This window comes from Clarias gariepinus, chromosome 10 (assembly GCF_024256425.1).
Source record: "Clarias gariepinus isolate MV-2021 ecotype Netherlands chromosome 10, CGAR_prim_01v2, whole genome shotgun sequence".
NCBI classification, from domain to species: domain Eukaryota; kingdom Metazoa; phylum Chordata; class Actinopteri; order Siluriformes; family Clariidae; genus Clarias; species Clarias gariepinus.
The window spans coordinates 4,433,947-4,457,075 of record NC_071109.1 but is presented as its reverse complement, the minus strand read 5'-3'; the positions used below and the strand labels follow the sequence as shown (position 1 = coordinate 4,457,075).

Below are 23,129 nucleotides of genomic sequence, written 5' to 3'. Positions count from 1 at the left end.
AAGCAGGAGAAAGCTATTGGACAAAAAAAAAAAAAAAAAAAAAATTATGATATGCATGAATCATAATAATACATTTCATAAATAATGATTTAATTCAAAAGTAAATCTCCTATACAGTAAGTCCCTTACTAGCGTTTGCGCATGTTTATTCATAAAAGTTATATCCATGTTGAGCGTACTTTGTCATGTGCATGGAGCGTGCATCCCAAGATGTCCCAAAGCAAGCATAAAAGCAGCAGTGATGAAGCTGGTACTGTTAAGAATCGCCCAAGCAATAACAATAGTGACAAAAGGAAAAATAATTAAGAGAATGGAGTGAGGTAAAAAGATGGCAGATGTTTTTTTTTTTTTGTTTTTTTACATGAATTGTTCAACCATCTGCAAAATTCTAAAGAACAAAGATAAAATTATGGAATATCTTAGTTTAATTCTGTGTATAGCCAATTGTGTTAGTATCCTAGGACCTACACAATGTCTGTTGGACTTACAAACAAATTGGACTTACGAACAAGTTTTTGAAATGGAACTAATTTGAATGTTGGCGACTGTATAGTTAAGCCTCATTATATGTAAAGTAGAATATTAGATGTCTTATAGTTTTTAGCTCTTGAAAATAAAAAAATCCAATATTTCACAATATTAAAATATTCCCTAAGATCGATAAAAAAAGAAAAATTACAACACAGAAATTTTCAACCTCAAAGAATTGTCATTTAGGTACTCAGTAATAGGGAAGGGTTCATTTAGCTGCCTGGCATTATGGCATCAATGTGGCATGGCATGGAGACGATCAGCCTTTGGCACTGCTGAGGCGTTACTGAAGATCTGGTTGCTTTTATATCAGCCTACAGCTCACCTGTATTGTTGGATCGGATGTTTTCTCATCTTTCTTGACAACAGCCATAGATTCTCTGTGGGTTCAGGTCGAGAAAATTGCTTGGACAATCAAGCATAGTAATATTATGGCTGGCAAATCAGTTAGTGCTAGTTTTGGTACAAAAGGCAATACCTGCTGGAATAGCACATTAGCATCACCATAATGCCAGTGGGAAGAGCATGAACTGCTCTAAAATATTCTGGTAGACAGCAATGTTGTCTTTGGACTTGTTAAAACATAATGTAATAAAAGATGACATGGCTCCCTAAACATCATAGACTATAGAAACTTTAGACTGAACTTCAAGCAAATTGGATTATTTGCCTCTCCAGTTTTCTTTCAGACTCTGGAAGACTTATTTCCAAATGAAATACCAAACTTTCACCTAAACAGATGGTTTTAAATCTAAAATATTTAAAGAGGACAAAGGAACAATTATTTTTCTCCTAAGTCAAGGGAAGTCATTTTTATTGTTGTTTCTGGTTCAAGAGTGCCTTGACATTAGGAATGCAACATTTGTTTGCCATTTCCTGAGGATGTACAGTACTGTATGTGCGAGGAGTCTGCTGATGCACTGACTCCAGCCTATAGTAACTCTACTCAGTGAACTTTCCCAAATTCTTAAATAAATTTTGCTTTTCATCTAAGGCTGCAGTCATCCCCGTTGCTTGTGCATGTTTTCCTAACATACTTTTTTCTTCCAGTCAATTTTCCATATATCCAGGTTCCTGAATGTTATTGTTTATAGTTTAACATCTAAATTTAGCATGGGGTATATAATTAAATTATTTTTTTTTTACATAAAGTATAAAAATTAGTTGATGGAAATATTTATTATGTCAAATTTTAAAAAATATTTTTAATGTATATTGACTGTTTTGCAATCAGAAATGTGAACAAAAACATAGGTAGTTTAAAAATGCTTAAAAAGAAAAAAAAAAAATATATATATATACAGTATGGGCTCTAAATATTTACCAATGTTTGTCACAAGGCAAGCAGGACAAGGTGAATCCAAGTGAGAGCAGGATTAGACAGGGGCATGGTCAGGAGGAGGTCAGGAAACCAGGAAATCAGTCAGGGAAGCATCAGAACCAAAATCTCACACTGGGAGTTGTAGTTAAAAAGGGGAAAGCGTGAGCTTGGTAACTGGAAAATCATTGAACAAGGCATTATATTAAAAAATGTAAGGCAGGAACTTGCTTCACAACGTAACGTCCCAAGAGGTCATACACCTCAAGTTGATTTTAAGAGACTGGTTCTTCCTCTCGGTCTGACTATTAGATTGGGGGTAAAACCCTGAGGACAGGCAAAGAGTGTCATTAATCAGTTTACTAAAGGCCCACCAGAATTGAAAGGTGAACTGTGGGCCCTGGTCAGAGATGATGTCCTTTGGGAGCCTATGGACTTTAAAAACATGGTCAGTCATGAGTCCTGTCTTTTTGGTCTCCTTGCTGGATGGGAGTTTTGGCCATGGGATGAAGTAGGTGGCTTTCCACCACGGTCATAATGCAGGTGTGGCTGTTGGGAGTGGGGAACCCTGTGATGAAGTCAAAACTAGAAACATCCTCCTTAAGTGTGGGCCACCAAAACCGCTGCTGGGTTCGCACCGGCTCGTGAACCAAGGCTTGTTTAACTCTGGTCTCGATGTCGAGTTCTGAAGCAGTGAGCTAGGAGGGGGGAGGTTAGGAATGGGGCTAAATAGTTAGGATAGGGGCGAATGTAAATCACTTCAGAAAAGGCTTAAAAATGGTTCTTGGGAGAGGGGAGGGTTTTTAAGGCAGCAATAGAGCAGTAACCCTGGGTAAAGCAGCTGTAGAAGTTAGCGAGGCATTGGAACCTCTGGAGTTCCTGCTATGAGGTGGGAGTGGGCCATCTTGCAACGCCTTGGAGCTTACTGTAGCAGGTTCCATCTTAATGCCTGTGTGGCCAATAATGAACCCAACAATGTGGTGGATGTGGTATGGAACTCACATCGCTCTGCTTTGATGAACAGGTTGTTTTCCAGTAGTCTCTGCAGCACCTGCCAAACGTGGTATTGATATACCTCCAGGTCCCAAAAAAAATCTGAATGTTGTCTAGTTAAACAAACACTGACGAATTGAAGAAGTCTCTGATAATGTCATTAATGAGGGCCTAAAAACTGCAGGGGCATTAATAAGGCCATAGGGAACCACTAGGTATTCATAATGTCCTGTTGGGGTGTTGAAGGCCATTTTTAGTTACCTCCCTCCCGAATGTAAACAAGGTTGTAGGTGTTGCGCCAATCTAGTTTGGTGAATATCTTGGGTCCCTGAAATAAGTGCCATTAAAGAAGAGAGTACCATTTTTCATGTCATTCAGGGCCCTTAAATATACGCAAGGATAAAGGGAACCTTCTTTTTTACCCCCAGGGAAAAAAAATGGCACTTGCTAGAAAGAAGGAAGGATGAAGTGTCTTCTCCGCGAGGGACTCGGTAATGTACTGGTTCATGGCTTTGCATTTCTTGTGCAAGATGGAGTACAGGCGTCCCTTCGGGGGCAAGGTGCCCGCGAGGAGATCAGTGGCACAGTCGTATGGGTGGTGGGGGGTTGGAGAAAAGGCTCAAGATTTACTGAACACTTCCTTGAGATTGTGCTAATCTGAGAAAATGGAGGTGAGATCTGGTGGTTCCTGGTGTGGGTTGAAGCATGATGTGGTGGCAGCTCTTAAGCAGGTCATGCAACATAATGGGCTCCAGCCTGAAATTGAGTTCTTGGCTAAATGAATATGTGTTGTGAGGAGTTAACCAGGGCAGGTCCAGAACGACCGTCAGGCTGATGAGAAGAGTTCTGTGAGTGATGGATGGGAGCGGATTCCCAAAGTCTGGGCTAAAGCTGCAGTGATCAGATCATGAATTGTTCATGAATGAGGAAGACGGAAAGCAGGCGACATTGGTTTGGAAGCCTTCTAGGAGTCATCTTTGCAAGTTAGAGTTTCCGCTTTGTGTCAGAGAGAGCTGGAGCCTTTTGAGCTGGGTCATGATATGCAGTGAGGGTTTGCTTGTTGCTTTCTTGCTGGTAAACTCAGAGAAGGGTGCCTTGCTCTGCAGTGCTGATCTCATTTCAATGAGGTAAATCCAAGTGCAGAAAAATGACAACAAGATTAGACAGGGCCGTGTTCAGGAGGTAAAGCGAGGGTTGAAAACTGGGAAATCAGTTGGCACAATGTCAAAGCCAATTAGCAAAGTGGAAGCCGTAGTCAAAAGAAGAAAGGCGTCAGATCAAAAAAGATGAGATGAAAGCCATAAACAAAAAAAATAGCGCGAGGTCAAACCTGGAAATAAAATAAGTGAATCAAACAAATATAAATTTTGAGACAAAAGACAAGAAACAAAAAAACAAAGCAAACTAGGCAATGTGAGAGCAATGGAAAAGAAAATGCGAGAGAATTGAGGCAAAACACACAATAATCCAGCAGCAATGTGGCACGTAGTGCATGCTTAAGTGCAGGAGTAATCAGTCTGGGATAAAAAACTGGTGTGCAGATGGGTCAGAAATGGCGGCAAGGGAAAGGGCACATGATGGGCTAGAAAAACAAAAGCACATGGGGAAATTGACAGCATGGGAAAAAGGTGGCAGACAGGATGTGAATTATGACAGTGTTAGTACTTTGTCACAAAACTGTTATTGGCAGTTGCGGGTTTGAGACATCCACCAGTGAGGTGAAAATACCATTTGCAGGATTATGATTCAGTTTTAGTTTCCTTGACAGATCAGTTTTGCTCATTGCTCAGATCAGAAGCTCATTCTCTGCCATTTGCAGGGAATGAGCTTCATAATCAGGATGTCATGATTACCGTTTCCATACTTTACTGTGAATATTTGAGACCACAAACGTAATCCTACATTTTACAAACAGGCCAAGCTAAAATGTGCCCAAAGATTTTTATTTTCTTCCTATTTTCCCATTTTTTTATTTTTTGCTTTACAAGAGCCAGACTTTCTTGAATCTTAACATAATCTTGAGGATTCATTCTTCAGGCATCATGAAGGACTTTTTTCAGTCAAGTCTTTGACCTAAACAGATGAAATTTTCACCCATCATTCATGCCTTTAATTTGTTTTTAACTTGAAGCATGAACCAGTGAGAAACAGGTGCAGATGATGACAGATGGTCAGACCGGTGATTAGTATACTGGTGCAATTGTGTATTTAGGCACTTCGCAGCCTGTAATGACCATTTAATTTAAGATTACATTTTATTTAGTTTATAGAAATAAGGAGTGGCTCAAGATGTTTTTATGTAATTTTATAATTATCTACTTAAAATGTTGAAGCCTCTAAAAAAATCTATTATTACTTATCTATCTTTTTTTTTTTTTAGCAGAGATGTCTGGTTTAAGGTATATAAACTGAAATGTTGGTTGTGCAGGTCACTAATGGCAAACTGTAGCTTTCATTCCTGTTGTTTTCAGTTCATCGACTCTTTTCATGTGACTGCTGAATTCTTTCTTACCTTCCTTATTAGTGCATTGTGAAATCCTCCAAATTGACAGCATCTCATTAATAATGTCATTGGTATCATTTTCATTTTACCAAATATTTTCTAAGCTATTAAAACATATATTTATTGCTACCAATATGTGTTTTGTAGTACAAACCAACCCTTTCGGTTCCAGCCAAGCCAAACACCATTGTGTGTGATGTGGTGATCTGCATTAGTGCAAAGTTTCAGATAAAACCAAAACTCAAATCAGAGAAAAAAAAATCACTCTGACCACCAAAAAGACCATTTACAGCAGGAAGTTGTACAAAAAGGATGTACTACATTACTGTTGTACTGCATTAGATACATAACATCAAAGCAGAAGTTATTATAAGAAATTGCACTCAACTGATTGCCTTGATGCCATTTTTTGAGATAAAAATAAAATGATCAGACCATTAGTTTAAACTTTATTCCTGAACAGACCCAAAAAGTCATAGTAAACCAAATAAATTATTAAAGACATACATTCTAAGTAGTGGTCAGAGATCTGACTTCAGAGTACACAGTGTCTTGTGATCGTCCTCTGTTTTTTCTTCCTGATTTGTTTTTCTTTTCATTAAAATGTAACGCAGCATAATTAACCTCCACAAAATCATGGACCTGTAAGAATACATATGAAATTAAAAATAAATCATAAAAATAAACCTATACACAATCAAAATAATCCTTATGATTTTAATTGTGAGTCGTTTAAAGTACCTGAGTGTTTGTTTGTTCTGGTCTTTTCAGGGTTTGTCTCTCTGGTAAACAAACAACCAAACAAGTCAATAAGTAAACAAACAAAGAAAAATTACAAAAATAGATAAATTAATGAATAAAAACAAAGCAATTATTTTATTTAAAATCTTTTACATTATTTAACTTTTATTTCCTTAAAAGCTGGACTAATGATATAAAAAGATCTGACTGTACCATGTTACAATGTCATTTTAGAAAAACAAAAGTTTATTAAAACTAAAGATAGAATAATTCAAAAAAGATAATATGATACTGTAAAGCACTTACTTATGCATTGTTCATTGCTTTTCCATTTAAGGAGTAAAAAAGTTTGAACAGAGATTACAACCACACACACTCCTAAAGCCACAGCGAAGCAGAATACTGCAACATCCACAGATTTTTCTGTAGCACGATAAATAAATAATGAACAAATACGTACTGTAATTTGACCTCTTTTTGATAATAGACATTTTAGAAATATTTACTATACTTAATTGAGTCTTATGGTAGCATTATTTAAAAATGTATACTGCAATATGTCAATTAACTAAAGTACGTCTAAATAATATATGCTTATTCTAATATTTAAAAAATATCTTACCCAGTTGTACTCGTGTTCCGTTCCCAAAAATGATCTTCCCACATGCGGCCACAGCGCAGTAGTAAGTCCCAGTATCATTAAGGCTGAGGATGTTCTTGGAGAAGTTGTACACACAGGTGTGTGTAGAAGAGCCGCTCTCACACTGATGGCTGCTGTTGTGATGAGTGTAAATGATTTGAGGATGGGATTGTGGTGGAGCAGCTCTGAACCAGAGCACTTGGAGTTCTGCTGCTCTGCTCTCAGAGAGAACTGAGCACTGCAGAGTCACTGACGCTCCTGCAGGAACCGAGTCCAACACACTGCTCTGGAACACGGAGACACTTAAATTTGGTTTACCTGTTTAGTGTAATATACAGAATGCAAAAGCTTATTAATTAATTTCATGAATAAAAAAAAATATATAAAATATTATTATATTAATATTTTATTTATTTGTTTCTTTACAAATTTAATTACATTTTGTAATTTAACAGTCCCCTCGTAGTCTCTAAATACCTGGAAAATGTGTTTTATATTGTCTCTTAAGAGCCTGTAGTGAAAATGAGAGCTTGGCACTAGGCCACATATAAAACATAAAAATAGTGGAAACCTAAAACCAATTTCTTTTAGTTTTTTATCTATTAATGTGTAAATAAAAAATATATACATTTTTTACTTATTTATTTATTTTTTGTTATTTATTAATAAATTATTATTATAATAATAATTATTATTATTACACATTACCTTATTAACTACTGTAACTGTAAAGTTTAAAAGCATTACAGTACTAAATTAAAAATGCACATTATCAGGAACAAAAAACTGGTATGTTAAATAAATTTTTACCTTTTACTGATAAAAACGTTCCTTTTGCAAACAATATTATAATCTCTTTTAATCCACAGTAATAAACAGCTTCATCCGATGCGTCCACTTTAGCTATGGTCAAATTGCTGCTTCTTTTCAAAGTCTTAACAGCAAACCTCGGCGAGTTAAACTCATCTTTAAAAACAGGATTCTGAGCGAGTTTATGAATTGTGACCATTACACGGGGCTCGTGTCCTACAGCTTGTTTGTACCAAACAATGGGATCAGTGTTTCCTTCTTCCATTCTAAAGCAGTGTAGAGTCACAGTTTCACCAGGAGCAGCACTGATCACTGAGTTCGGCTGAATGACTGCGTTCATTTGTGCTGAATCTAATGGTAGATTTCACAAAAAAAAAAAAAAAAAAAAAAAAAACACAAATAAGCCGAACCAGCATGCATACATGGCACAAATGTTTAAATGACTTCTATTTCCAAAAAAAAAAAAAAAAAAATGTTTTGCTTTGTTAGTAATATTTTTATTTTGCCTAAAACCCGATTGGTTTTAGTTCAATAATACTGTATGTAAGTGGATTGACACTGTAAATGAATTATAGGTACAATTTTAATTATCTTAGTAAAAATGTTCCACCACATGAATGAATAAAGTCTATAATGTGACTGATTTAATTTCAATCACTAGAAAAACAAAACAAACAAACAAACTAAAAAGGGGAGCAGTAATGTGATAAATACTTACTGAGCAAGGGAATAAAATAAACAAAAAGTAATTGAAAAAAAGAGATTTTTTTTAAGTATGTGTGCTTTGTTTTTGTCTGTATTAACAAACTTATAAACATCTGAATTATGCAATATAAAAGCATGATCACTTACCATAATGACTAAACAGCACTACCATAATCGACATCAGCTTCATCATCTTAAACCCCAGCTTTGTGCATGAGCATGTCCTTTCAACAAACTGTCTTATAGTTGAACTGAGCATGAGGGGTGTTACTGAGAGTTTAAGACATTTGCAGGCTCAGCCCCCTGACCTTCAACATCTTTTTAAGAGCTTGGCCTCCAAATTAGAAATGATTTAGTGTTAGGATTTGTAATTTAGGACTCAATGTGTGAATGGACAGCTTGGCAAAATTCTTTTTTTTTTTTTTTACACAATAAATAAATATAAACTACAGGCTTGTGTAACATAAATCTCTCTGTAAAATAAATTTACAACATGATCACAAACGTCAAGGAAAGGCTGAAAATAAAAGTTAAAATAAAATATAACTTACCACATTAAATAAATAAACTAATTAATTAATTACATTTTAAAAATGTTACTGAAAGTGACAATCTTACAGATGCTACTTATGTAGAGCTAGACCTAACCTGGGGGCCCTAAGCAAAGGGCCCTCCTACAGTACCTGTTTTCCTTTTATGAAGTGTAAACGTTTTAATTAAATTTTTTTTTTTTATTATAATAAAATAAAAAAAAAATCATTTATTTTTTATTTTATTTATTATGAGCTAAAATGTTATTGTTGCCTAGTGACAATATGACACTTCATATACTGTGTTTTATTGTAATATTGTGCAAAACCTTGCTGTAATGCTGCAAAATCACGTTCAAGCAGATAATGTTTCAACTGAAAAAAGCCTTATTCATTATTTTTTTAATGTTTCCAATATGTTTCATAACCAGCTCGCATAATTTTAAAACTTTGGATTAGGAAATTGTAACAACGCCACAATCTGGAGGAATTATTCAGGCTAGCCATCCGAGTGGATAACTGCCTTCGTGATCATTAGGCTCCAGCTCCAGGCAGGGAACATCTCCTCCATCTGAACAATCGTTGCTTTGAGCGTCTAGACGGTTGCCACCCTGAGTATAGGTGAGAAGCCCCACCACTGTCCATGGAACTAGAGCCTGAGGCTTCACATCTTGCCCCTAATTTAGAGCCTGAGTCAAAGCTGAAAGACATGGGAGAGCCAGCTCATGGCATGGCAAGCCACAGATAGGGTCACCCTAAAAAGAGAGGGGTTTGGACCCAAAAGTTAAGACCCCATCATGCAGGGCTCTCCCTACCAGCTACAATATCAGGGGTCAGAATCCGGAAATCCCAAATGGTGACGCTCCTGGCTTTGAGTGCAATGGAAAATTTTACTGATGGGAGGCTGGCCAAGGCACCTTCTGCCATTCTGTTGGTCTCCCTAGCCATTTAGCCAATCAAGTCAAGGTTTGTGACATAGATGACGGCCCCAGTTACACTACGGGTCGGACATCACTCTAAGCAAATCTCTCTTTTTTTACTCAGGTACAAGAACAGAGAGTAGTGCGGGGGTTTACCTGGTTACAACATCACAACCCCCATTTTCTAAGCTGCCCAGTTCTAGTGCCTCCTGTCCCAGTACCTCTTACTACTGCTCCTCAGGGCTACTGGGATAAAGGCCCAGAACAGTGCAAGTCTTATAAGGGGCAGAACTGCATAAAAATACTCTGCACTGTTCAGAATGAGCAGATCCACAGGTTGCTACCCCGCAGAGTTCTGACCAGGCATAGTTGTGATCACGTGGTTGCCAGGTGACGCTGGAGCAGATACAATGAGCATGGATATGCTGCACCTGGTGGCTTGTCTATTCATGCCACCGGTAGCACCGGAAATCAGGGCAAAAGACAAAGTAAAAGACCCAGTGTCAGTCTTCCTTAGATCCCAGCGAGTAGAGAGAGAGTACACGGCATGCCACCTGTCTACCGTGCATCGTCAGTTTTGGTTCAAAATATCAAATCACAAATAAATCCTTGATAAAAGCGATGCTTAGAGAGTATAATAGGTTTATTATTAGTTTCCAGAGCCCTGTACAGTCTCAAGGAGACGGCAGAACTGTGAAGTGTGTTCTTCTCAGTTTTCTTTAGTTTCCTTAATAGTTCACTAATTCTACACTATTACCAAACAGGTGATACTTTCAGAACTTCCTACTTTGTTGACCCTCTCAGAAGCCCTGCATAAGGGCTCTTATAAATATTATTACATCTTTAATTAACAAATCTGATAAAAGAATGATCATTGGAGATTACTTAAACAACAATAGATGTTAAACTTAAACTTTAGACTTAAACTCACAGCTATGTTAAATAGTAAAAGTGTTTATGCACATAAAGTGTGAAGAAAACTCAAGGAAGTGAGACTAAACAGCTGTATAGCCTTACGAAAACCACTTATCGTTGATGCTTATCAAGAAAGCAGGCTTCAATTTGCTAAAAACATAAAGAATAGACTGTGGAGCATTGGCAAAAAAGGTCATGCAGTCTAATGATTTCAGATTTACCCTGTCCCAGAGTGATGGGTGCATCAGGGTAGAAAAAGAGGCAGGTGCCTCAGTTTTGTTTATTTTTTTTTAACTGCTGACAATATTTCTCCCTGTCCCTGGCTGAATCTGATGTGTGATCACTGCAACAGAGCTAGTGCTAGGCTGACTGTCTAGATTAAGTGGACACCTTAATTTAAAAATAAAATGAAAAAAGTTTTAAACCTTAAAAATAAGCAGACATAATCTTCTAAATAGTAAAAAATAGAACAATAATAACTACATTATGAACAAATATTTTTAGAAAAATCTGAATAATAACATGAATTATATTAAAAAAAATATGAATTTCTTTTAGCCAGTAGTATGTTAAGTGATGATAGTATGGCTCTACATTTAATATTTATTTGCAGTTTAAATAAAAAAAACATTTTTTTTTATGTTTTGAGAACAAAGTGATGTGTAAAATATATGACCTTTTATAGTTTTCATTTGTTTTAAAAGTATTTAATGAATTGACGAACAAAATTTAAGAACTTACTTAAGCACACATTTATGGTTAACTAATTTTATCAGTCCTTTCCTCATTAATAAACACAGAAACATAGGCACAGGTTATTTATTTTATGCAATTCTTTTTGGTTAAAAATAAAATAAGCAGAACACTAGTTTAAACTTTATTTGTAAACAGATTCAAAAAGCAATTCTTGCCAACAGAAAAAAAAAAAAACCTATTGATGGACGAACCTAGTCAAACAATACATTTATGTAAAAAGACAAATGTAAAAAGACATAAATTATTAAAGACATATATTTTAAATAATAATAAGTGATCTAACTTCAGAGTACACAGTGTCTTGTGGTCGTTCTCTAGTTTTTCTTCCTGATTTGGTGTTCTTTTTATTAAAATGCAAGGCAGCATAATTTACCTCCACAGCATCATGGACCTATAAGATTAAATATGAAATTATGAATAAATTATAAAACTTGAACTATAAATAAGCAGAATTATCATAATGATTATGAACATTATGAATTGTTTTCAGTACCTGTGTGTTTGTTTGTTCAGGTCTTTTCAGAGATTGTCTCTCTGGTAAACAAACACCCAAGCAAATAAGCAAAGAAAAAAAGTGTTGATTATTAATGAAAGTTTTTTTAATTTATTTTAAAACATGTATATATATATATATATATATATATATATATATATATATATATATATATATATATATATATATATATACTCTTCTTTATTACAAATAGCTGGTCTAATGATGTGTAGAGACCTTACCACATTACAATGTAATTCCAGAAAATCAAGTTTATAATATAAATATAAAGGAGAAAGGCAATATAAAGGAAAATATGTTTTAAAAAGAAAGGTATCATGATGCTGTGAAGCACTTACTTGTGTTTTGTTGATGGTTCTTCCATTTATGTAATAAAACAGTTTGAACAGAGATCACAACCACAGACACTACCAAAGCCACAGTGAGGCAAATTATTACAGGATCCACAGATTCTTCTGTAGCACAAAAAAAATCAATCAATTTATAACTAACTAAATAAATAAAATCTCTAATTGATTATTGCAATATTATAATTATTCACAATCTGCAATCTTAGCAATTAATACTAAAATAAGACAATTAAAGTATTTTAAATAACATGTGCTCACTATAATATTTTGTTAAAAAATTTCTCACTCAATTGTACTCGTGTCCCGTTTCCAAAAACAATCTTCCCACACACGGCCACAGCGCAGTAGTAAGTCCCAGTATCATTGAGGCTGAGGATGTTCTTGGAGAAGTTGTAGACACAGGTGTGTGTAGAAGAGCCGCTCTCACACTGATGGCTGCTGTTGTGATGAGTGTAAATGATTTGAGGATGGGATTGTGGTGGAGCAGCTCTGAACCAGAGCACTTGGAGTTCTGCTGCTCTGCTCTCAGAGAGAACCGAGCACTGCAGAGTCACTGACGCTCCTGCAGGAACCGAGTCCAACACACTGCTCTGTGATACTGACACTTTAACATCTCCATCACCTGTTCAGTGTAATATGCAGTAGACAGCATGAGACCTTACTCTAAGTCTTTTACTAGACTCTATGTCTTTAAAAAAAAAAAAAAAAAACTGTAGATAGTCTTCCTTAGCTAGTTAGTTTTTGTGAATTTATGTTGTAATTTATGTTGCATGTAGCACCTTGGTCCTGGAGGAACGTTTTTTTCATTTCACTGTCTACGAACTTATGCAGTCCAGAAAGCACATGTCGTCAATTATAGTAGAGAACAGTTACTGTAAATTCCCAAATTAAACTGGCCAGACAGTGTTAAATAATTTTAAACACTACAGGATATGACAAAAGCATCAGTTTTTAGAGTTGATCAAAATTTTGTTGTTATAATAATCTCTAAGCTACTTTTAACACTTAAATCTGGTTTACCTCAACAATCTTTCTTATTAGTTAATTAATCAATTATTGAATCATTGTTTTTTGCACTACATAGAATATGTGGTCTATTAAATTAATGCAGTCAGCTAGACGTAAACATTACATTACATAAATTTGCAGTATTTGTACCAGTATCCTCATACATTTCTGAATACCTGGTGAGCTATATATATATATATATATATATATAGTTATTATCATTTGAAGTATTTGAACTAATTAAACAACTTATAACTTATAATTTATAAAAATGCACATTAAAAAAAAATTAACTTGTGCCTTACATAAATTCTTACCTCTTACTGATAAAAATGTTCCTTTTGCAAACAATATCACAATCTTTTTTAATCCACAGTAATACATTGCTTCATCTGATGCTTCCATGTTACTTATTTTCAAGCTGCAGTTTCCTTTTAAAGTCTGAACTGTAAACCTCGGCGAGTTGAACTCATCTTCAAAAACAGGATTCTGTGCTAGTTTATGCACTGTGACCATTACACGGGGCTCGTGTCCTACTGCTTGTTTGTACCAAACGATGGCTTCAGTGTTTCCTTCTTCCATTCTAAAGCAGTTTAGAGTCACATTATCACCAAGAGCAGCACTGATCACTGAGTTCCGCTGATTGATGGCATTCATTTGTGCTGAATCTAATGTTAGGATCAACAGAGGAAAAAATGCATGCATACAGTACATACCACAAAACTTTAAATGTCTCAGATAAAATAATTTAGAAAAAATTGCAATAACCTCTATAGAAATCTGCCTAGATGATTATATAAATGAATAATGACAATCATGTAATTGATTTAATTGTACTATTTAGGAAAATCAAAGAACAATGACAAAAAAAAAAAAAAAAACCTTTGAAAAGCATTTGCGAAATAAGTGAACATTAAACAATTGAGTAAAATATACAAAGAAAACTGCTGTCACTTACCACTATGACTAAAAAGCACCATCATAATCCACATTGGCATCATCATCATCCTAAACCCCAGCTTTGTGCATGATCATGTACTTTCAACAAACTGTCTTATACAGTAGTTGAACTGAGCATGAGGGGTGTTACTAAGAGGTAAAGACATTTGGAGGCTCAGCCCCCTGACCTTAAACATCTAACATTATTAAAAACAGAAACATTCTACGAATCCCAACAATTATATGTGTATGCATATCCTGGAAAAAACATGCACATCATAAGAATTTGACAGTTTTACTATATACATGCATAGTAATAAAAACTGCAGGTTTATGTAACAGTTATTCTTGCTTTTTTATATTAACTGTTTTTTGTTTGTTTGTTTGTGTTTTTTTTTTTTTTTGTCTGTATGAAGCCTGAAAGGATTAGACATATTAAAAATTACCTCTGTGAAAATTTCATGATTACATGCACATGCATGTGTCCTGTATGTTGCTGGAAGTGAAATTGTTAATCATCTCATAGTAACTTGGCATGCAAAGCCTCTTAAGTAACTCACTGTTCAGTGTTCCTTGATTCTGCCCCATTGATTTTTTTTTATGCCAGTTGTAAAAATGGTTCAAGCTGTTGATAATACAGTGCATGTTCATCATTCCACTCTGTGTTTTTGAGTTAGATAGTATATTACTATAGCTACATGGTCTCTAGTATACCTTCCATGTCCCAAAATTTTACAATGCACTGCAAAGCTTACTTCATCTCACATCATGGTTAAATTTAGTTTAGGGTCAAAATAAAGGGTAAAAAATAAAAATACATGACACCTAATCTTTATTCAGGCAGTACCACACACACGGATACAATAGTTTTATTAGAAAAAAATAGGAACAGGGAAGAGATTTAAGAAGGGAGGAAGTGAGGGTATGCATGTGTGGATCCAGAGGCAGTGCCCAGCTGGCAGAGGGGTACTCGACTGACAAGTGTTGTTCAGTGTGACCTGAGGCGTGAGTCCACATGACATCCAACGTCTGAGCAGCTTTCCTGACTCGAACGGCGATCTTAGTTGCGAATGCAGCAGCCTTTTCCTCTTCAGTAGATCGTGACTCTCAGCAAAAGTGAAAGCACTGTGGCAGCTTGTGCAGACCTGTTTGCTACTTTCTCCAGTGCAATGATTAAACAGCAGTGCTAAGTCCAACCTTTAAGATCAGGGCATCATCTCACTTACATGCCACTTTTAAATTTCCAGAGTGCAAAACATCGTCCTGCTTGCATGCCACTTAGTGAGCGAGGGGTGAACAAAATTTGGGCGTCTGCCCGTCGCTGGTGCATATTATGACACTTAACATATTTCAGCTTTAGCAAAAGATTTTGTTAGGTTTTAACAAGCAGTTCATCAACAATAATTCTGGTTTGATATTTGAAAGTGTTTTTTTTATTTTCTTATTTTACATTTCCTGAGATGCACCTAACGTTTAAGCTTGGGCCCCAAATTTTTCAATAAGATTGAGGCTCTAAAAACATTTACCTGCTTTATCAAGCCCGCAAACAGTTTTGACATAGTTACAGTATGAGTCATTATCCAGTTTTTGACAAAGGTTCAATCATGTAGCTGTTAATTTTTATGCAAACAAATTTTAAGGTAGTTCTTTATTCTATCCACTAAGTGCAGTGCACCAGATCTACTAGCAGCGAAGTATGATGCTACCACCACTATGCTTAGCAGCTAATACAGTGTTCTTTTTAGAAAAAGCCTCAGCTTTAGTTCTCCATACATACCGCTTGTCAAAAGTGATCTCCATAAGGCATTTTGTTTGTCCATAATGTCAGCAGCAAGCTATTTAAGCTTGAAAATGTCAATTTTGGAGCAGGGGCCACTTTGTTGGAAGCCAGTGTTTCAATCCATGATGATGTAAAACTTTCTCATTTGTGATACTTGTTCATGGGTCGGCTTTTGCCTTGCTAGTTACTGGGTTGTCCCTGACCAGTTCCTTCTCATGTAAAGGGGGCAGTCTGGGCTGCAAAAAAAATGATTAAATCTTGTTAAGCCTGGTCACCAACAGAAATCTGACTGCCAAATTATAAACATTTCAGCACTTTTAGCACCGTTGAATTAATAATTTAGGTTTGTGTATATGTTTTACTATGCCTGTATAATTTTGACACTGATGCTTTTAGAAAACCCCAAATGTATTAAACCTTGTGCTTCAGATGCTTGTAGTTTAATTGAATTATTATTATTATTTTATTATTAAAGAAGCATGTTATACTATCATTCTTCCTGAGAAAAATACCTTTTAAAAAAATTATTGACAACTAAAGATTGTCATGTGCACAATGAGCATGTGTTTCTTAATTTTTTTTCCACACCTGTAAATAACTAACACAATAACTATGTATATAACTTTAATCTACACATTTCCTAAATAAATAAACTGTGGTTTCCAGGTTACAAATGAGATCAGTTCATAAGTCTGTCTTTAAGCTGAATTAGGGAAGTACAGTGAAACCTTTGGATTGCGAGGATAATTCCTTCTGGAAGCATGCTCGTATATCAAAACACCCAAATATATATTTTTTCCCCATAAGAAATAATAGGAAATTCAAATTATTCATTCCACAACCCATAAAAATGTATATAAAAATAATTAATACAAAATATAAAGTAAAAATAAAACAAAACAAAACAAAACAAAAAAAAAATCCCAACAGATGTTTTGGTTAGTGTTTGTGCGCGCACGGACTGTGTATATGTGTGTGTGTGGGTTTGTGCGCGTATGCGCTATGTATGTGTGTGCGCTGTGTATTTGTATGCGTGTGTGTGTTTGTGCACTCTCTCCCTCTTCTCGTCTTACACAGTAACCCTTCCTCTTCTCTTATTTAACACTGAGGAGGAACTACTGTGAGGGACAACTTTTACACACCCACCCACCCACACACACACACACACACACACTAACGGAAACACTGCCTCATCAGGAAAATTACCAAGAAACATCTCTGACCCTCGAGTGCGTGCACACAGTAACGGACTCACTGCTGTAAAGTAAATAAAACAAATTAACCCATTAGTGAAGCTGAGAGGAAGAGAAGTGTGTGTGAAGGGGCACGGTGTCCATAACGGGATCAGTGCAAGCTGACACAGAGAGAGAGAGAGAGAGAGAGAGAGAAAATTGTCCTGTCAGAGGTCTTACCATGGTTGTCAAAATGGGAATAAAGACAATCACCATCGGCCTCTATGGTCCCTAGTTAGACTACAGCGCGTCCTAGATGGATGGATGGCCTTTAGTGATAAAATATATATTTCAGCTAAATTTATCAAATGTCTTGAAAGTCTTCATGGACCTTATGTTATTGTGCCTGGTAGTTTGCCACATTATGTGTATTTGCCCTTTTCTTCTCCATTTATTCTATTACAATTTTACCTGATTGACTTAACACACTTTATCACTGATTATTCTACTTTAACACCATAGGCCCGGGCATTTCATTCCATACATACTACTGCATACAGTACTATACGTACAGTGTGTGGGAGGTTGCAGTGTGGTTTAGCACAAGGCAAAAAAAAATATGTGAAAAAAAAAACAACAAAATAAAAACACTACACTGAAGAGGTACGACTCTAGTCTTAACATTCCTTCCTTAAGGCACAGATCGCTAACATATTAATAACAATATTTGTATAAACAATAAGAAAAGAATGGTCATTTTATGCTTTTTTTTTTTTTTTCATTTTAAAGTTTTTCAAAACCTTTAACAATGCTTCAGACTACTCCCTGAGAGAACCAGTGTTTCAGTGTCTTCTAGATCATTTAGCATTCAGTTTAAATTTAGTCTAAATAATCACAACATACTATATTTACAGTATGTACAGTAAAAAAACCTTGCAGCATAATTATTTATAATAAATTTTGAAAGAGTTACACAGAAATCTAAGTTACACAAGTATATTGCACATCAGAGTATACAGTATCTTGAGGTTGGTGTTTCTTTACTCTTCTTCCTTTTCCTTTGTTTTTATTAAAATGCAATGCCGAGTAATTCAGCTCCTCATTGTTACAGTTCTGTGGGAAGGGATATAAAATTATATGAATACTGAATTACTATAGACTTGTAGAGGTTTTTTATATATATATATATATATATATATATATATATATATATATATATACATATATATATATATATATATATATATATATATATATATATATATATATATATATATAAATCTAATTAATTATTCAATGTTTATAATTATTCAATGTAAATAACATTATGTATTTACTGTACATATTCTGAATATTTACCTGATTAAGGCTCTTGTTTGTTATGGAACCTTGTTTACGTTTCACTGTAGAGAAGAGAATACTTTTTATTATAGCTGCTATGGACGATCAACAATATTACATAATTAGATTTATTTATTTAAAACAGAGAAAATTTTAAGAAAAATTAAAAGGATGTATGTCTTTTATTAAATAAATGAAAAATACAATTGTTGGTAAGAGTTAAAATTGAGTTCCAGCTGCTAATAACATTATTTTCTACTATTGGAGATAAGTATATTTAATAAATTAAACTTAATAAACTTGGAGTTCCATTTTTTAGAAGAAGCAATCTAAGAACAAATAATCTGCTATTGCATGTAATGGAAGTATTACATAAAAAACATATTTTACATAATAATAATAATAATAATAATAATAATAATAATAATAATAATATAAAAACTAAAAGTGAAAACTTACCATTGTTTCTTTTTTTACAGGTTATGACAAATGTCAAAGCAAAGATTATAACCACACACACTCCTAAAGCTACAGCAAGGCACATCACTACCGAATCCACTGGTCCCTCTGTCATACAATAAACATCACAATATTACATGTTGCGTCACACATTATAAGATGTTCTAAGACAAGTAAAGAGACACAGAATACAGAATTTATTTATAACAATAAAGAGTTATACTTCTTACCCAGTTGTACTCGTGTTCCGTTCCCAAAAACAATCTTCCCGCACGCGGCCACAGCGCAGTAGTAAGTCCCAGTATCATTGAGGCTGAGGATGTTCTTGGAGAAGTTGTACACACAGGTGTGTGTAGAATCACACTGATGGCTGCTGTTGTGATGAGTGTAAATGATTTGAGGATGGGATTGTGGTGGAGCAGCTCTGAACCAGAGCACTTGGAGTTCTGCTGCTCTGCTCTCAGAGAGAACCGAGCACTGCAGAGTCACTGACGCTCCTGCAGGAACCGAGTCCAACACACTGCTCTGTGATACTGAGACACTCAAGTCTGGTTTACCTGTTCAGTGTGATATAGACAGTATAAGACCTTAGTTTGCATTATGCAGTCCAGAAAGCAGACACAAGAGAAGAGTTAAATTCTCAACTTTGACTGGACCTGATGGTGTTGAATAGTTTCATACAGTAGATGGCAAAATATTTTCTGAACATCCTCTTTCACAGTTCATCAAGTTTTGTCGGTCTAATAATCTCTAAGCTTTGGTAAAAACTTTCCGCATGGCTTTGGGGATTTGTGTTCATTCAGCCACAAGAACATTAGTCATTACACATGAATTTTGGATGAAGATTAGTTCATCCCAAAGGTGTTTAGTGGCAATGAGATCAAGGCTTTGTGCAAGACACCAAGGATTAATTAATTAATCAATTTTCATTATATTATTTATTTATTTAAATAAATAGTTTTGACAAAACATGCTTCCAATAGGGCGTTGTAATTCCTATAAAGGAAAAATGTAAAGCCAGAGCATGTCATATATTGTGTGCTTTCAACTTTCAAGAATTACATGTCGGTGTAATGGTCAGTTGTCCACATACATTTGGCCATATAGTATTTAACTGCTATAGTGACAGTGGTGCAGATGCAATCCCTAAATCAATATTAACATGCAAAAAAATAAGTAATGACATAATTGGTAATTCACTCTAGCTTCCTAGAAGGAGCTTGTGATTTCAGAATCGCTATAACATTATGACAGAGTAATTGCCTAAGACATAAAATAGAGACAACAACACCACAGATTAAGTATTTCTATACATATAGCACACCATTTAATTACAGAGGTCCTTGTGATCTATATTAAAACAGAGGAAAAGAGCCAACTAGTTATATATAGTTTCAAATGTATTTATTATTTAAGCAATAACACATCAGCAAAAGTTTAATATTTAAAATGCACAAAGACAGTTTAAATAATGTAAATTAATCGTTAGTTATTAATCAATTTAGTTTCATTTTAAATCGAAGTAGAACACATACAACAAAGCCGGTTGTAATATCAGTTAAACTAGCTTTGTACAATCAAAATTCTTACCTTTCACGGATAAAAATGTTCCTTTTCCATACGTAATTGTAAATATTACAAATCCACAGTAGTACATGGCTTCATCTGATAGTTGCACATTAGCAATTTTTAAATGTGAGCTATTTTTGTTTTTCTCAATGCCGAATCTCGGGGATGTGAACTTATCAGATAACTGTTCATCTGTGAGCATTAAAGAAGGCTCATGTCCTATTTTTTGCTTATACCAAACAATAGCTCCGGAGTATTGCACTCGCAATCGAAAGCAGCGCAGAGTCACATTATCACCAACATCAGCAGTTATTGTTGGATTTGGTTGATGGATGTCAATTATCTGTTCAGAATCTGATAACAAGAGTTAAAGAAAGAAACACAAATGTACCGAAACTCAGTTTTACAAACAATACACAGAAATTAGCAATTAGCTTTTAATAATTGTTTAAATATTTTAAAGTAGCAAAAAATAACCCAATAAACTGGTGATCCACTGAATAAAAAAAAAAAAAAAAGCTTATCCAATTATTTATTTATTTTGTATGTGAAAAAAAACTAGAGATCAGAAAACCATCAGATCAGAAATCTACAAAACTATCCGCACTTACCTATTTCATTGAACAGCATCACTGTAATCCACACCAGTCCCATCATCTTTAGTCTGAGGTCTGTGTACAGTATGTCTGCTCTTGGTACACTGTCAAATGATCAAATTGAACACCTCACTTTGTGAGAAAGCTTTATGACGTGAAACTCTGACATCACAGAACTTTCCACATATGGCACAATCTTGTAAGAAAGCAGAAGTCGATAACTGTCTCTGGCCCCTCCTCAAATATATTACTTTTAAAAAGAAGGAGATAACATGCACAACGATTTCAGAATTTATTTTATTTTAATTTATAATTTTTTTTTTCTTTCCCGGTTTATCCTTTTTTAGTAATAGTTTATCAATTTTTTCAACACCATGACCAATACTTACTGCGAGAAAATGTATAATCAATATTTAAAAGCAGGTTTTAAGCATACTGATTATTTTCTAGGAGGCAGTTTATACTGAGATACTGATTTATACACAGAAGAATTGCTTAAAGTGCCTGCCTTACTAAGCTTACTGGAACGTAACTGGTTTGTTATTGTTGGTTGGGAGAGAAAGGCACGCACATAGGCACATTCACATACCTAATCATAATGGTGTTTAAATGCTCTATGGTTTTTTCCCAAGATTAACAGGGTAGTAATGTTTTCAGACATATTACTTCAGAAAGTAATAAGTCAAGTTCTTCTGTTACATCAAAGAATGAATGAATGTCTGTCTGGACACGGGCAGACATTCAGAAAAATCCTAGAGGAAATATTGCCACATAAAGAATGAGAGTGTTTGAAAGCATCTAGAAGAAATTTCAGAAAAACCTTAAAAAACCTAATAAACTTTAAATTTAGTGAATGATATTATAAAATCTTATCTGAACTGTTCTTATACACATTATGCATGTTAATATTTTAGCTTACATTATGATATATTGGTAACGATCTATTAATATTAATAAAAATATTAGTAGTTTATATTTTTAAAGCCCATTTTCAATAAGTCACGAATAAAAGACAAACTTATCTGCTGTACAGTAATAATTCACAAAATAATGCACAATAGTATTTATGAAGAGATTGCACAAACAAATTGTCCCCTCACATGCAGTGGCAGATATGTGAACCTTTTGGATGGATCATGGTTTTCCGCATTAATTTGTCGTAAAATCTGATTTGATCTTTTAACAAATATGATGTGCCTAAAATAATAACACAGAAATCATTTCTTGTATTTATTGAACATGCTCATTTAACATTCAAAATGGTAGTAAAAAAAGAAAAGTGAACACTTGGAAATAAAACCTGGTTAACCCAAACCCGCCCTACCCCGTCATTCCCTAGCATCTCTATTACATTGAGATCTGGTCAATGACTTCGTCATTCTAAAAGCTGGATTTTGCCATTCTCATTCTGTTTCTCTGATGTTTTGGGTCATTATCTACTTGCATCAGCCAATGTTTACAGAGTTTTAACTGACGTACAGAGATTCTCACATTATTCTGAAAATTTTTTTGATACACTTGGAAATACATCTTCCCCTCTATGACTGCAAGCTGGCCACGCTCTGATGCAGCTAAGCAGGCCCAAATCATGACATTTTCTCCACCATACTTTACAGTTTGGATGATGTCTTTATGATGATATGCAGTTCCCTTTTTACGCCAGATGTAGCGCCGTTTGTTCTTTTCAAATAGTTTAATTTTAGCTGCATCAGTGCACTAAACATTTTGCAATGTTCTAGTAAAATAGTAAGCATCATTGTTGAGTTCTACCATGGACACACTATACTGTATGTTAAATGTTTTACGTACTGTAGACTCATGAACACAGATTGTAGCCAGTTCCAATAATGCCTTCAAATCTTCGTGGTTATTTCTTTACTTCATTGATGAGTCTTTGTTGTACTTTTCGGTTCATTTTGACTGGGCCGATAGAGTAGCCACAGTCTCGAAGTGTCTATTTGCATGGCTGTAGATTGGTAAATGAATCCCTTTGTAACCCTTGTATCCCCTTGATCATAGAGCCTCTCAAAGCTCTTTTT

The 23,129-nt window shown here is 34.9% G+C and overlaps 2 protein-coding genes across 2 annotated transcripts in view; one reads left to right on the top strand and one right to left on the bottom strand.

The window, feature by feature from the left end:
• Positions 1-23,129, top strand: part of LOC128531338 (uncharacterized) — a 123,081-nt gene that overhangs the window by 60,612 nt on the left and 39,340 nt on the right. The gene's annotated exons all lie outside the window — the stretch shown is intronic.
• Positions 17,917-21,229, bottom strand: LOC128531347 (uncharacterized). Its single transcript, XM_053505159.1, has 6 exons — positions 21,106-21,229; positions 20,516-20,848; positions 19,156-19,482; positions 18,926-19,033; positions 18,485-18,528; positions 17,917-18,238 (listed from the first exon to the last, which is right to left on the bottom strand). The coding sequence occupies exons 1-6, from the start codon at positions 21,149-21,151 to the stop codon at positions 18,107-18,109; spliced, it is 990 nt and encodes a 329-aa protein (XP_053361134.1). The 5' UTR covers positions 21,152-21,229; the 3' UTR covers positions 17,917-18,106.

Bases quoted from the DNA above. Each gene is read 5' to 3' on its own strand.
- LOC128531347 (XM_053505159.1), bottom strand. From the start codon at position 21,151: ATGATGGGACTGGTGTGGATTACAGTGATGCTGTTCAATGAAATAG. The intron at 19,034-19,155 runs GTAAGAAGTATA...ATTGTATGACAG, and splicing joins CGGAACACGAGTACAACTGG to AGGGACCAGTGGATTCGGTA. The intron at 18,529-18,925 runs GTAAGTTTTCAC...TCTTCTCTACAG, and splicing joins CTGTAAAAAAAGAAACAATG to TGAAACGTAAACAAGGTTCC.